We start from the raw sequence: 15,041 nt of genomic DNA on the forward strand, positions 1-15,041 counted from the left end.
GAACTCTGTGGGACACTTACAGATTGTCCGGGCTCTCCAGCCTCTCCTGGGTTGCCTTGGAAACCTTGTGGGCCCTGGGATGTAGAAAGAAGACAGAAGCTGTTAGATCAGAGGGAGCGAGAGAGAGTATAATTTCTTTCCTCTCATTATTTGTCTTGCAGATATGTGCCTGGTGTATGAATTCATTCTTAACCACTTAAACAATGTGTTTCATTCTGCAGGGACAACACTGAGGAGACCAGGGCGTCAGCCAGAGGTGACTGCTCGGCTAAATTCAGGAAATCTGCTTTTGGATAATCAGCAGTGTCAATTAGAGCAGCAAATAAACAGAACTCAATTCCCAGTCTGAGAATTTATAATATATTGTTTGTAATCTACTGTATTGTTTTCCTTTTTTATATCTTCTTGTCTAGGGATAGACATATCTTTAGCTTTACAGCTAACTCTGGCTCAAAGGTTGTGTTGTGCATGACCCCTGTCAAATAAAAAAAACTAAACTAAACTAAACCTATTTTTACATGCGGTGCCCCAACTTCAAAAAGTAATTAATGTGAACAGAAAATGAATCACCAATTCTTTTAATTTCTATCTAAGTTTTTTTTTAAGCAAAATTACAAAACAATACGCTGCAGCTTCTTAAATTAGATTTTTTGCTGGTTTTCATCATCTTCTATGACAGTTAATCTCTGATATTTCATAGACCGAAGAATCAATTAATCACTGAATAATCAAATAAGCAAAGTGACTGAAAATAAGGATTGGTCGGTTATGTAGTAAATCTGTTTATATTCACAATATTAATAAGATAATAATACAAACTCAGGAATATTTTTTTCATTATAAACAAGCCACCCTGAAGTAAAACAGTATGAAATTGTGTTGTCCTTTGAGGACAGTTTGTTTATTCCGCTTATTCAGTCATGAAAATCAGTCATGACTGATGCTTTTCTTCCCCTTTTCTCTTAAAATTTCTTCCCCAAAACTACACAATGCACCTTTAATCCAGTTTAAAAAATGAGAAGTTATTTGAATATAGGCCTACAAATTCAGCAAAGTCAAGTACATATACACCTGCAGCAGTGTTGAGTAAAACTACAGTTATAGAGTTATTCACACTGTATGCCTGTGGCTGTTTGTCTATGGTACAATCTGCAGCTACCTCCCTACAAATGTCATCTGGTTGAGACAGACATTCCTTTGTTTGAATCCTGTCTAAAAGCAGTCAAAGGTGTCCGAGGAGAAAGCATGTCTCTTTAACTGTGGGTGAGTAAAGCCATCAAGTTGAGGCAAGTCAGCTGACATCACCTCCAATTTAATAGCTTTCCTCAGAAGGCTGGGAGGGCTCAAAGGGCTACAGGTGGAGCTTGGTTGTGGGCAAGAGCAGAAAAGTGCGGGGTGTGTGTGTGTGGAGGTGTAAGCCCATAGGCTCTATGAACAGTAAATTGACAGGTGTTCAGCAGTATGTCCGTGTTGTGGCATCGGAAAAAGCCCTGCAGCCTGCAGCTGTGAGACGAAAGTATTCTCCGTGTGCCACCTTCCTCCGGAAAACAGGGCTGTGTGTAAACACTGCTGTCTGCCGGCATTGTTGATAAAGTCACTGGTCATTTTGAGGTCATTATTGTTATTGAATGCACTCGGAGGAAGTGTGCACACAAGACATCAAGCACATTACAATTATGAGATTTAGCCTGGAGTTTCCTGTCTGTGACGAGCACAGGAGCCTGTCTACAGGTGCACCTGGCTTGTGTGCTGTCTGAAGTGTAGAGGAGGTACTTACAGGTGATCCGGTGGGGCCAGGTGGTCCTCTGGGACCCATAGGGCCCTGATGGGAAGAGACAAGAGACACAACATCAGGCTAATGACAAATATTTCACCAATACACATTTTTTGTTCTTTAGGAGGTGTTAAGGGGAAAAGAGCCGTTTTTGTCCACTTCTGTCAGAAGCTCCCAAAAATAATCACCTGCTTTGCCCTCAAGCTACACAAAACTCAACAGCTCTACCTGTCAAATCCATAAATCGTTTGAAATTCCTCACCGGCATTTAGACTTTTCTCTCTAACCTCCTCTGTTCACTGACAACTCCCTCCTCCTCTTCCCTCGGCTCTTTTTCCCACCCGCTGTGTGTTTCTAAAGTTCAAAGGTCACCAGCAGTACTGCTGTACTCTTAAGTGTTTTTGAACTCTACATGACTTTTTACACCTTGACACAGAATGAAAAACAATATTATACCCCAAACTGTTTGGTTTTCGTCAAATGTTTCATCCTTCAGTGTTTCAGGCATCAGAACAGGAGGTGAGATTTTTTCTTCTCTGTGGCTGAATGTTAATCTTCTCTGCGAGAGCTTCTGGTTGGAGTCACACGCCAAAGTAATTTCTACTTCAACTTCATGCATCACTGCTCAAGAGGAGAAAATCACATTCTGTGAAGGTGATGAGCCAAATCCCCCGTTGCCATTTCCCTCTGTGCGACTTTATACCTCGCGCACACATGCACAAAGAAAATCAGCTGTAAAAGGAACGATTTAAAAGTTGGTGTCGAAAAAGTTCCAAAACGACTTGATTCTGATTACTTGTGACAGCTTTCCTCTTGGATGAAAACATATTCCTTTCAGTAGACTTGCGTTTATAAACCCACATTTTAGCATCATGGTTGTGCTTTATAAAAAAATCGAGGATGGCAGCCAAAGAAAAGTCACAGCACGACACAGTGGTCCTCAGAAGCGAATCAAAGTCCCCTTTCAGTGGGTGTGGAAAGCCTTCACCACAGCGGGTCAGAAACGTATCAATGGGGCTCTATATCGCCAAGACGTTTGAGTGTGTGTTTGAGGGACATGCATACATTTGAGTGAAAGCGTTGTTTGAGTGGTTGGTATGTAGGTGTAGGGTTCTGAGGGGGTGCATAAGCTTCACTTGTGATTTAACATCAGTCCGGTCTGTACTCTCCCCCAGCAGGCTGGTAAACGCCAAAGTAAACTGGCTTCAAAAAGAGCCAGTATTGTGGCGAGCTCCAGACAGACATGTGGAAGGACAGTCAGTAGGAGTGAAGCCACACAGACTGCTGCTAACTAATCGACTCCGCCTCCCACCCCCCTCTTCCTCCTCCTGGCGTCTCAAACCTCTGCTGGGCTGAATCGTTGCCAAGCTGCTAAACCAAAATAGCTCCCAGTGTGCTCCTCACTCCTTCTTCGGCGGGCTGCCATGCCAGCTAACTGACTGCAGCAGTGCATTTTCATGGGCTTGATATATAATAAAGATCAATGGCTGTTTCCTCAGTTTAGAAAATTACCCCTCTGTACTCCGTGTGAGATGTTTACTTTCCATCAGGACGTCTTAGTTTCTTTTATCCAACACAGGGGAGGCTAAATGTTATCCCTGACTTTTTCCTTCAAAACCATTAACAGAGGAGGGAGAGAAACTTGGCCAGGACCGATCCGATCCAATGTTATTATCGAGTGCCGATACAGATCCTGATTCCATACTTGTGTTTTTATGAATTATTAATATGTAATAATATCCAGTACTCCGTTCAGGCAGTGCTCTCACTTGACGGTAAACCTGCCATGACATAGCGTGAGACCGTCTGCAAGTAAGCTAACCCAACACGTCCTTAGTTTGGAGATATTTTAGCCTCAAAGTACAGAAAATATCGGTATCGGCAGATTTCAGGTATTGGAATTGGATTGGAACAGAAAAAAAGTTGAAAAAACAAAGCTGATGCTACAAATCACACGTCCTGAGTTGGTAATCTTCCTTGTTTCCTCTCATCCGTGATAAATTTAAATCCTACATGGGTATCTCCTCTCCTGGTGAAGAACGATGATGATGCTACCATGTCCATCTTGCAGTTTTCATATTTGATAACCATGTGATGCTTCTCTGGTTGTTTGTGCGCCTCCAGTGAGGTAAAAGTGCAGAATGAGGCACAAAAAACAGCACTGGAACCGGAAGAGATTCAGAGTTTTTGTTCAAAGACACTTCGATAAGGCCTTCTTCTTCTTCAGACGGAAAGACGGTCTGTCTAATCATTTCTCCTCGCTCTCGATTCCTTTCGAGAGTGTAGCATCCAAGCAGATTCATAACCATCTGACTGTTAAAAATAATAAGTGGCAGCAGGTCTCATCATCGCTCGCTCACCATTGGTCCTTGCATCACACCCATCTGTGCGCCGCCAGCCTTCTCGTCGAATCCACCAGCCATCTGAGCAGCAAAGTTCTGGAAAAGGCAGAAGAAGAGGGAGCATTAAGGCTTTTTACATGATAATTCCCTAAATCTCATGCAGAGTGACGAGACAGATGTTTGCTTTTACAGAGTTTCCTGATGGACACATAGCTTTTACTTGATGCTAAAGTAACCGCTAACTGCTGCTAACTGTAGCTGCCGTTAGCTAGTTAGCTCAGTCAGCTGCAAGGATGTTACATTAAAACAGGGAACCAGTGTTGGAGACGGAGCCCCATTCATTCCTAAGTGGCACATGAAGCCAAAATGGCTCGACTTCCTGGCTCTAAAATTACCAAGATCTTTCAAGTTGTTGGGCCCGTAGAGCGAGACGGCTAACTTCCGTTTTTGGGCCCGGCTAACTTGAATAGCAATAAAATGATTTCATCATGCTGCTCTTCTAGACTTTCCAAATTTTATTGAACTGAATGGCTCAAACGAGTCATTTCGCTGGACTTGTGATGCTCAAATACAAATTATCTGCCATTTTACAGCCACTTCAGCCGTTTTCTATTATCTGACTGTGCCTGGATACGAAGCTTGGGGAGTGTTTTCTTTCTTCTTCAAAGTTACATTTGTCTCCTTTTACTTTTGCTAATCCGAAAAATGATCCAATCCACGACTCAGAGCCTTGATACGTTCTGAACCATGAGTTTTGTGATCTGCTGAATTGAAAAGAGAAGGTTTCACATTGACTGCAGGGCGAGGCATCTTGTTGGAATACACTAAAGGCACGTTGAAAGGCCAACAAAAAAATTTACAAGAAGAAATCCTTTGGCTGATGTTTCATGGTGTAAAATTATTTATCTTGGAGGCCAGATGTGCTGTCACTGATTTTGGAGGATGCTGTGTCACTTTGGCAGAGGGGAGATGATCAGCTTTTTCATAGATTGTCAGCAGCAGAGCTCATTATGTGAATCCTGATGCAGACAGAGGAGAGACAGAGGGCATGTGAACACTTTTCATCTCTCTCGCCTTCACAAAGAGTCTCCTTGTCTCCCCCTTACTCATACTACCTCCTGCCCTTCCACCTCCCCTCCCCTCAATCCACCTCCTCCCTCCTTTTCTCCTGCAAAGAATGAGAGGCATTCGATCTATTCTCTCTCTCTGCATCTACTCCCTGTTGTCTTTCTGCCTCCACCCAACGCCGGCGATTTCCCACATCTTTTGTGCTCTCGGATTCTTTCATTCTCTCTGCTTATTCCACCCAGTCGAAGTGAAGCCATTCTCGGCCTTGCATCAGTGTTCGACCTGTCAGCCCCTGTGTCTGCATTGAATGCTAACTCCCTACTTGTCATGGGATACTTACTCCACCAAGGCCAGGGGGTCCATTAGGTCCTGGAGGTCCAGGGGGGCCGGGGTTTCCGGGGGTACCAGGCTCACCATCTCTGCCGCGGGGACCAGGGGTTCCCTGAAATGGATAGATAACATTAAAATTAATAAAATCTTTTATTAAATCTATTAAAAGGACAAGAATTTTACCCAAAGTTGGGTCAGTTTGATTACTATGACCTAACATCAAATGATCAGTCTGATTCCAAATTACTGAAAACTTTCAAAAAAGCCAGAAAACCAATTACCTCAGAATTGCCAAGTAAAGTAGACAATCAAATTTAAGTTTTACGAGCTAAAAAGTTTCAAAAACTTAAAATTATTAGTCTATTTTACCTGATTTTTTTTTTTCAGTAAAGTGATTTTGTCAGATTTTGGTATCATTTGGTCCACAAAATGTAGGAAAAAAATAAAAGTAAAGAAAAATTTCTCAAAGCCCAAGTTGACATTATGTCTTTTTTTGTCTGAAAACCAAAAGATATTCAGTTCATATCACAGAAAACAACATAAAATCACCAAATATTCACATCTGAGGAGATTTTTGGCAATTTTTACTCACAAAATGACTGTAAATAGTGTCGATTGATCTTCTGTTGATCAACCTATCTACTATTCTATACAACAATTTCACTCTACTTCAATATGCAGCTCAAATTTATATTTTTCTATCTGCAATGTGCTTTTTGACAACTGAGAACACCATTTCTTTTACTGTAAATTAGATATACTTGACTAGAAATCCTCTCGTTAATTTTAATCCTATTTTATATTAACTAGAAAGACAACAAGCCCCACATAAACCACAAAAACACATAAAGCACAGACCTATTAATCACACACACTGTGAAACCTGTGTATCTACCTACTTTACTTGGTAATTTTGAGGTTGTTAGTTTTCGATTGTAAGTTTTACAGTGTACGAGCGCAGGAAAGTGTTAAATAATACTAGTAACAAGCCACTATTGATTAATTCCAGGCCTTTGAGCCAATATTTGAGCTCAGTTGTACTTTGGATAAATCATTACACAGCTGCTGGCAGACGATGCACCACTGGACTACATGTGTCAGATACTGTTGACAGAAGCCTAATGCTCACTTGAACCTTCTCCAAACTGCGATGAAAGTCTACATGAGGGAACACGACTAAACCTGATCTGCAAATAGCCATCCATCACGATGAAAGTTTGTCTTTTTGAGCCAAACTGTACATTTTAAAGGTTTAAAAAACTCAAAAAAAGAGCTCTAATACTTAATGCACAATACAAAACAAAGTACATTTGCTCTTCCTCAGAGATTGTAAACCCCACTGATGATTTATCAGAGCAAATCAGACTACCTGGCATACCTCTGTGCATGTAGTGACAAATTACCCTGCGAGGGGATCCTGAGCCAAAGAATGTGCTGAACACCTAAAAGGCTGCTCAAACATCTGCTCGCCAAAATCAGCCTTGTGCTTCAATCTGCATAAAAAAGACAACTACACGACATAAGCTCCTCGCCAGAACCCGATTTCACATCCAAGTGTTGTTACATTAATGCAATGATCAAAGACAGGCGACTGCGGCGGCGCACGATCTCCCACACCGGCTGACTGAGGCCTCGGAGGTTTACATTATGAGCCTCCGACAGTCCCACATCTGTTAAACAACCCAGACCGCACCGCTTAATGGAAACGACACATGACTAGTTAGACTGAGCTGCTCAATGAAAGGCCACCATTCTGCAAACCTGCAAGCCAGAGCAGATCCACCCACCTCACCCCCCAAAGACCTGCAGCTATCAGACTCAATAGGACATACTGTACTTCTTAAAGGAGCAGCAGCGTGTTGGTTTAGTTTTTGGCGTGAAAATGTCAAGAGAGGCGATTATTTTTTCTTTAAATTTAAACTGACCTTCTCTCCTTTGTCTCCTCTTGATCCACGGGGTCCTTGCTCTCCTGGTGGGCCCTGGTGAACAGGACACAGTGAAGGAGTCAGCGACTTCAGGTGTTTCCTCAGAAGAAACAGCTGTAGCTTTTGAAGTCTGCTGCTGTTATGTCAGATCAGTTTCCATTTCCTGTCACTGCGGCTGGCAAGTGAAATGTCTCTAAATGCTCTTGTATGGTTTCTATTTTGTGTTCTTTATTTATTAAAGTTATATAGACCTTTGTTACTTTTTCTCTTACTTTCTATATGTATCTGTACCTTTTTCTGTCATTATCCCTGCTGGGGATCAACAGAGGTTTGTCTTATCTTATCTTATCTTATCTTATCTTATCTTATCTTATCTTATCTTATCTTATCTTATCTGATCTGATCTTATCTTAGATGCAGTCTCTTTCTATCTTGAATTCATACATTAAGATTGTAAAAGCTTTCAAACAGCAGAGATGATTGAAATGTGTGCGTACCATTGGGCCACCTGGTCCTCTTGGTCCTACAACCTGTGCAAGTAAAGGAAAGAAAACAGTCAAGATGTCAGTTATCTCTTATAAAATGCAGTCTTTTGAAGTCATGTAAATGTCGCATATGAAGCACACAAACTAACACTAAGGCTTACATTAACCAGATGTATTTACACACGTGAGGTTTAAGTCTCTGTGCACTCGGGGGGAGGAACCATTACCGTTAATTGCTAATCTCTTCGGGCACAGCATTATAAGAAACATACAATAAACAATGCCTTCTTATTTCCTGCCGTGAACTCGTATTCCCTCAGAGTTGTAAAGCATTTCCAGGTGCAGCTCTGCAGCAGCAGCAGCAGCAGCAGTGGGGAGTTTACTCTCTCCCTCTTCTTCTTCACTGGCCTATAAGAATCTTTATGGAGGTTCGTATGGAGGCCTTATTGTGCTCGGCTGTCTTACTGATGAGTGGGCTGACAGACCTGCCTCCTCCTCCTCCTCTGAGTCACTGCTTTCTTTCTTAAAGTCGTGGTTATTCTACTTTTTTCTCACATTACTACAAACTATTCTTACACCCACAACCAGGCATTGAATGCTAACAACAGTGGTGGAATGTAACTAAGTACATTTACTCAAGTAATTGAAATTCTTGTACTTTACTTGTGTATTTCTGTTTCATGCTACTTGAAACTTTCTACTCCATAACGTTTATTTGACAGCTTTTGTTATTTTACATTCAGGGAGTATGATGAGTCTGTAAAATATGATGCACTGGTAAAGATTCAATTGCCCAACAGTAGTTTAAATAATTAAAATGTATCAGTAATAATAATCTTCTGGTATAATATCTAATAGATTTACACTCACATGGTACATTTTTTGTAATTTGTGCTTTGGCTTTTTATATTTTATGTATTTAAGAATACTGAATACTTCCTCCACTACAGGCTACCAATAAAGTCTTGTAAGCATTTTGTGTCAGGATGAAAGAGATCTTGATCACTTCAGATTTTAAACTCCAAAAGAACTTAAAAATTAATATTTTCAAACGAAAAGGTTGGTTAGTTGTATTCTTTGACTGCTGTGTGGTGTCCACTTACATCAGTGATGTCTCCGGGTTCACCTTTCTGACCCTGATGTTGAAAAGATAAAACATAAAAAACACCAATTAGGATTAAAAACCACAAAAAGATTTCATATTTCAAATCATTTTTCAGTTATTCTTTGTTGGCCTCTAAGAGGCAGGGTCTGCAAAGTACATCTGATGGAAAATCAGCAATTTTGAGGAAACTGGTCTGCAGCAAAATGTCCTCTACAGTATCATTAGACACATAAATATGGCACGCAGTGTCGAGAAGGAAATAACAATCATCCGTCTGGCGAAGCTCTTTCATATCAAAGTCTAAATCCATAAACTACAGGCAGCACCGATATCAGTCTGGGATGGATACAGGTTTAATTGTAGACGCTGGCAAGCTTCATTCACACACAGACGATCATACACAGACACACACAGCAGCAGAGCATCTTAAAATCCTACAGTGCCTCACCTTAGCTCCAGGTGCTCCTGTTATGTGGTCAAGCAGGTTAGAGGGGAGAAACAGACCACAGTTAGCGAGTGAATAAACAATCCATGAAGGTAGCACAGTATTTCCCCTGAAAGAGAGTCTATAAGTGCTGATGGCTAATTGTACCATCCTAATTTAAACTACTCTGAAGACCACCACCAAATCACGTTTGTGGTACCCGAAGAGCCCATCAGGATTGAAAAAGTGTTGGTTAAATCACCATCTTAAGAGTTCAAAGCAGAAGCAAAGCGGCTGCAGATAAAAAGCAAAAGAATTGGAATAGCTTGCCTCGGGTTAATCAATTAACATCAAATCTTATGTTTATGGCATTTCTATAGTTTGTAGCATTATAATAAGCATCAGTAAGTAGCATTGTTGTGAATTTATGAGTCTGCATATTTTATCGGCAGGGCTGAGTATCGACGAGGTTTGAAATTATCTTTCTAGTTTCAATACAAAAACTACATTTTGACTCCTGACTTTTACCCTATTTCCAAAACCTTTGCCTCAATGAAATAGACTAAAATTTGAAAAATTTGGATTTAAATCAGAAACTATCTGATCCAAAAATAAGTTAACAAGAAGATGAATCTTCAAGTTTCATTACTTGACAGTCTTTGATAGACGGTAATCTGGACACATCGTGTATAAGTAGTATAAAAATGTATATAGGTTCGACATCCAGCCCTATTTGTAGATAGCTACTAACTTAAAATGATGCTGTACATGTTGCATACTTCTTACTAAGCACTTCATTTAGCCTTAAATGAAAGAAAAGCATTTAATAAAGTATTTGAATCCACAAGCATGCATTGCAAACAGTGACACTTCTGATTTCACGCATGCTCCTCAACTGACTTTGTTTACATTTCCAAAGCTGGCCAACGAGCTCCTTGTTTATCAGGAGGCCGTTTAAAATATGGTGAATAGCTCCTTCAAAAAGTCTCAGTGGAGAGTGTCACAGTTTTTCTTGCCATCAGATCTGCAGAACTCCACAGAGAGTATATAGAGTAGAAATGCGAGGCCGTGTCTGCTTGACTGAGGTATTTCCTTAATGACTCCCACATGTTTTCATGATACTCTGGGAAGGAGAGAGTATTCAAACAAGATGGGGCCAAGGTGAGCCAGCGATGGAAAAATGACGTTGAGGTAGCATTTCACTGAAATCTGCTCAGAAGCATCACTGTTGTCGTTTATTTCATCATTTGTTTGCTTTGGGGACAAAACAATGTATTGAAATCAAAGGCTGACGTAAAGGCCTGATTTTAGAGGTTAAACTGGGCCAACCTTTGATTTATACCAAACTGCCCGTGTCATTTTCTCCCCAAACTAAACAACATGATCTCGTGAAGAGTAATTTATTTATGAGAGGTGTGAGATAAATAAATTACGACCAATGGGCGGAGACGGGTCAGCTGCGCAGATGGGGCAACACTCTCCGAATGGGATTTCAGGTTTGGGGCAGTCTTTTAGCTCCTCGCAGACAATTTCATCACACAGGACGGTTCCAGTGTCACACACACAGATGCGACAAGGCTCTGGTTTCCAGACGTCCTTGTCGCTATAGCGCTGTCCGTCTTGCATACAGCTAAAAACATCTTCCTCTGTGTGTGAGGTCATAGTAAGGCCCGGGCAGGTAGATGGTGGGAGGAAAAAAGGAGATTATGCATCAGATATGACAACATGTTACTCATACACAACAACGATTGTATTTAACACATTTGCAGTGCATTAACAGGTAGTCCAAAGTGTTAATACTTAAAAATGATGTTGAAATTCTTAAACCTAGACAAAAAAATAACCCAAAAAACATTTGAATTTGATATTTCTTTCAGTGGGTTAGGGTGAGCTGTGTTGTTCAGGGGCACTTCAGCAGAGCAGATGGTAACAGATATGACTCAAACTATAGCCATCTACCTTTTATAGTGGATGACAAACAACACAAATTCTGCCTAACAATAATAACCAACAATTACTTTCATTAATGATCATTCCTCCCATTATTGTCTTGAATAATTGACGAATAGATTTGCCCATAAAATGCCAGAAAATAGTGAAAAATGTGTGTTATAATATCCCACAGCCCAAGTAAGTGATATTCAGTAACAGTTTAAAACTCCAGATATCCAGTTTCTATCATACATGACAAAGAAAAGCAACAATCTTCACATTTAAGATGCAAATATTTGGTATTTTTGTTTGAAAAGCTACTAAAACCAGTAATTGATCACCAGAATACTTGCTGATTAACTTTTTGTCGACTGACTAACAGATTAATTGACTAACTGTAACAGCTCTGCTCCATGTAAAGCACAACAACCCGATTTGAATCTTGCTATTGCACCTTTGCTGCATGTCACTCCCCTGTCTGCTCCTACTTTCTCTCTCTCTGTCCACTTGTCTGTACACAACCAAATAAAGTCTAAAATGTCCCAAAAATAATCTTAAAAAACAAAAAAATATCTAGTGCCATCCTTCCATTAATCAATAACCAACAATGAGTCTAAATACAAAACCATTGCAACCTATCAGGTAGCCACAGGATGGCAGTGTAACATAACAGAATCACAGTGCAGCTGAGCAACACCTGCAGGAAACCTCCGATAACTTCACAGGAGCTGGAGACCCTGCACCTAAATTCCTCGACAAGTTAAATATAGGGCGAGTTTACATTGCGGGAGACTCCCTAATTTACTGCAAAGGGGGACAGACTTTGCATTCAGTAAATGAAAAATGTTTGGATTTTTTCTGACCACAGCTTGGCAAAGGGTGCATGAACGCTGAACGTGATGGAGGAGGGGCATGTTTCAATACAGGTACTGTACTTGGTCTAAATCGCACCACTCAAAGAAATGCAACAATGAACTCAGTAATTAACCATATTCCTGTTTTGTTTTCCAGTCTGGCAGCTCACTGAAAAAGTCAACAGCAGGCCAAACAGTTGCTCAAAGAAATGCTCTGATTGCAGCCAGTGAACCTGGACCGAGGGGTGAAAGTGGTCGACGCTCCAGAAGAAAGAAAGGCCTCGGGGTACAGGCTGCTGATAGTGTGAGAGGAGAAGGAGCAAGTACAGTAGCTATATTTACCTTTGAGCGCTGCTTAAGTCTAGGCAACCTAGCGGACCTCAGCAGCTATGAATGAGGTCTTTCTGGAAAGGGACAGAGTGGGCAATTCACAAACTATTGCCTTGTATAAACACGGGGCGCATTTTTAAACCCCATCTGGAAGCCATAGCTGTGTCAGATGCCAATTCAAACACATCAGAGAAAAGAAAATGGTCAGCTTTCAGGCACATACCTTGTGGTTTTTGACATTTAGTTTTACAGGCCTGGACGTTCTATCAAAGGAATGCACCTGTCCTTTTCATTGACTCAGATATGTAAGATTCCCCAGATATTTTGGGACAAGGGCTCCTCTGTAGGCTGGAGAGCTGATAGAAAGCTGGCTTTTCGCCACTGGGGATAATTTGTACGTCTCCTCTCCCATATGTTGGCAGCCATACTGTTTTACCGGGGAGTAAAATGAACAAAAGTGAAGCCAGGTGGAGGACAGTCGAGTCAACTCTGCTTTCAGTGTATTTAGTAACTTTGAGCCCTCTTCTATCTCTGTCTGATTGGCTTTATGACCTCCTCACCTACATGAACAGTCAGTGGCTTCAATATTGAGGGTTAAAGAAGTGACCACTGTCCCCTCTGAGGGCCACTGAGCCTGCTGTGCTGGGGTCACATTCAGACCTCTTTGCCACTTCGGCGTCTCCCAGAAAAATGCTGCAGAAAGAAGGGCTCGCATTATATCCAAGGGGCATATTTCTCTGAAAGGGTAACCTGAGACTTCCAATTGCTTCGGTGTTGGTATTTCCCCCTTTTTTTTCACTTTCATCTGTGAAATACACCTTTCCTTTGCTTTAAAAGCTTGAAAACGTTTGACCTATTGTATACTGAGAAGACTCTCAATAAAAATTCCCCTGTCTTATATTTTTCCAATCACCTCTCTCTTGCACCTTGGCTCTGTCACTTTCTGGGCTGACTGTCACTGCTTATGGGTAATCTTTTAAGCAGATGGAAAGCCTGAAATCATATGGAACATTATTTCTGGCCCCAATCTGCTGGCATACCTTCACTCTCTTGTGGATACTAAAATCAATACCGATGATGAATAATCCCAAAAAAACTGCAGAGACAGTAGAAAGTCTGCAGGTATGAAGATGAATGTAGGAGCCGTTTGATTATGATTTTATGGAAATTTGGGTTATTAGTGCACCTTTCCGCCTCAACAAGCCAGGATTCGCCTGGATGCCCACTGACAGCAATGGAATGTGAACACTTTTCACCAAAGGCCCTTGAGCCTGACCACCTTTCACTTCTTGCCCATCCCCTCCTCCCCCCTCACCCTCTATATTAAGTGAATCTGCAGTTTAAAGGAGAGCCTGTCAAGGCCCCTAAAGCACCCACAGGTGTCTGGCAGCTTAACTTAGGAAAGAAGGGGGAGGTAGAGCTCCATGGCAGGGAATCCAAATCTGAATCTTACAAAATGATTTTCACTTTCCAATCAAAATCCACGAATCTGAACTTCAACGAGACTGAATAAATGCTAAATACTTAAATGTCTTCACAAAAGCAAGAAAAAAACCGCTCCTGCTCTGTGCGCGTTATTTCTGCGTAAACGTGCCACTTCTCTCCATCCAGTGCATCACTTTTACGCACTTCCACAACTCTGATATGTTCAGTTTTAGCACACCTTACAGATACTTTCAGATCGGCACTCTTTGTAGACGGAAGGTCCGCAGCTACCATCATTTAGATAACTTTTTTAACGAGTCTCCAAACGATCATGAACTTTCTGTGCGTAAAAGTTGCGAGGGGATAACCAAACCACCTCCAAGCACCAAAACAAGCCTCTAAACTTGTCCAAAGTTGAGATGATGGATAGAAAACCTTTTTTTTTTCGGACACCTGCTCTCTTTATGCACCTTATGACAACTTTTCTTCACAGCTCTTTGAGAGAAATAAAAACACTTACGGTCGTCCTCCTGACATCTCACAACGGCTAATAGACAGACTTGGGTTGCTACAAGTAGCAGTACAGTCCTGGAATCCATAGAGCTGAACATGTCTAAATATTAGACATGCAGGGCCCACAGGGGAGAAACAAGGGTGCGAAGGGAGCGGAGGCTTCTCTTCAGTATTTGGTGTGTGTGTCCCCGGTTACAAAAGCCGAATCATTCGAAATTCACCCTTCCCAAGAAAAAAAAAACAAAAAAAACGATGGGGGGAATCCAGCGGCAGGACCCGGACCTGCAGCAGAAACTCAGCACCGACCGCTTCAGGCCAGACGCTGTAGTTTTATGTCCCCGTTGCCTTCAATGAATCTTCGTATATTCCCAAATATCAGTCCGGCCCCTTGCCCCCCGTCAGGCTGTAATCTGAGCCCTGCTTCCCTCCCATTCTGTCTCCCAGGTTTTATTATTCCAGTCCCAGACCACTCCTTTCCACACGTGCTGCTACTGAACCAAAAAAAAAAAAAAAAAAAAAAAAAAAAAAACTGAA

The 15,041-nt window shown here is 41.4% G+C and overlaps 1 protein-coding gene across 2 annotated transcripts in view; it reads right to left on the bottom strand.

The window, feature by feature from the left end:
• Positions 1–14,605, bottom strand: part of col2a1b (collagen, type II, alpha 1b) — a 49,856-nt gene extending 35,251 nt beyond the window's left edge. Inside the window, exons 1-10 of one of the 2 annotated variants that reach the window (XM_073468288.1) lie at positions 14,515–14,605; positions 10,890–11,099; positions 9,478–9,494; positions 9,028–9,060; positions 7,937–7,969; positions 7,440–7,493; positions 5,525–5,626; positions 4,135–4,212; positions 1,778–1,822; positions 21–74 (exon numbers count right to left, since the gene is read on the bottom strand). In XM_073468288.1, the coding sequence (XP_073324389.1) occupies positions 21–74; positions 1,778–1,822; positions 4,135–4,212; positions 5,525–5,626; positions 7,440–7,493; positions 7,937–7,969; positions 9,028–9,060; positions 9,478–9,494; positions 10,890–11,099; positions 14,515–14,605 (717 nt within the window). The remainder of the gene's footprint in view (positions 1–20; positions 75–1,777; positions 1,823–4,134; positions 4,213–5,524; positions 5,627–7,439; positions 7,494–7,936; positions 7,970–9,027; positions 9,061–9,477; positions 9,495–10,889; positions 11,100–14,514) is intronic. The other variant, XM_073468289.1, reaches the window with a different exon arrangement.
• Between the last annotated feature and the right edge of the window lie 436 nt (positions 14,606–15,041).

The sequence above is a fragment of the Pagrus major genome, chromosome 6, assembly GCF_040436345.1.
Source record: "Pagrus major chromosome 6, Pma_NU_1.0".
Lineage (NCBI taxonomy): Eukaryota > Metazoa > Chordata > Actinopteri > Spariformes > Sparidae > Pagrus > Pagrus major.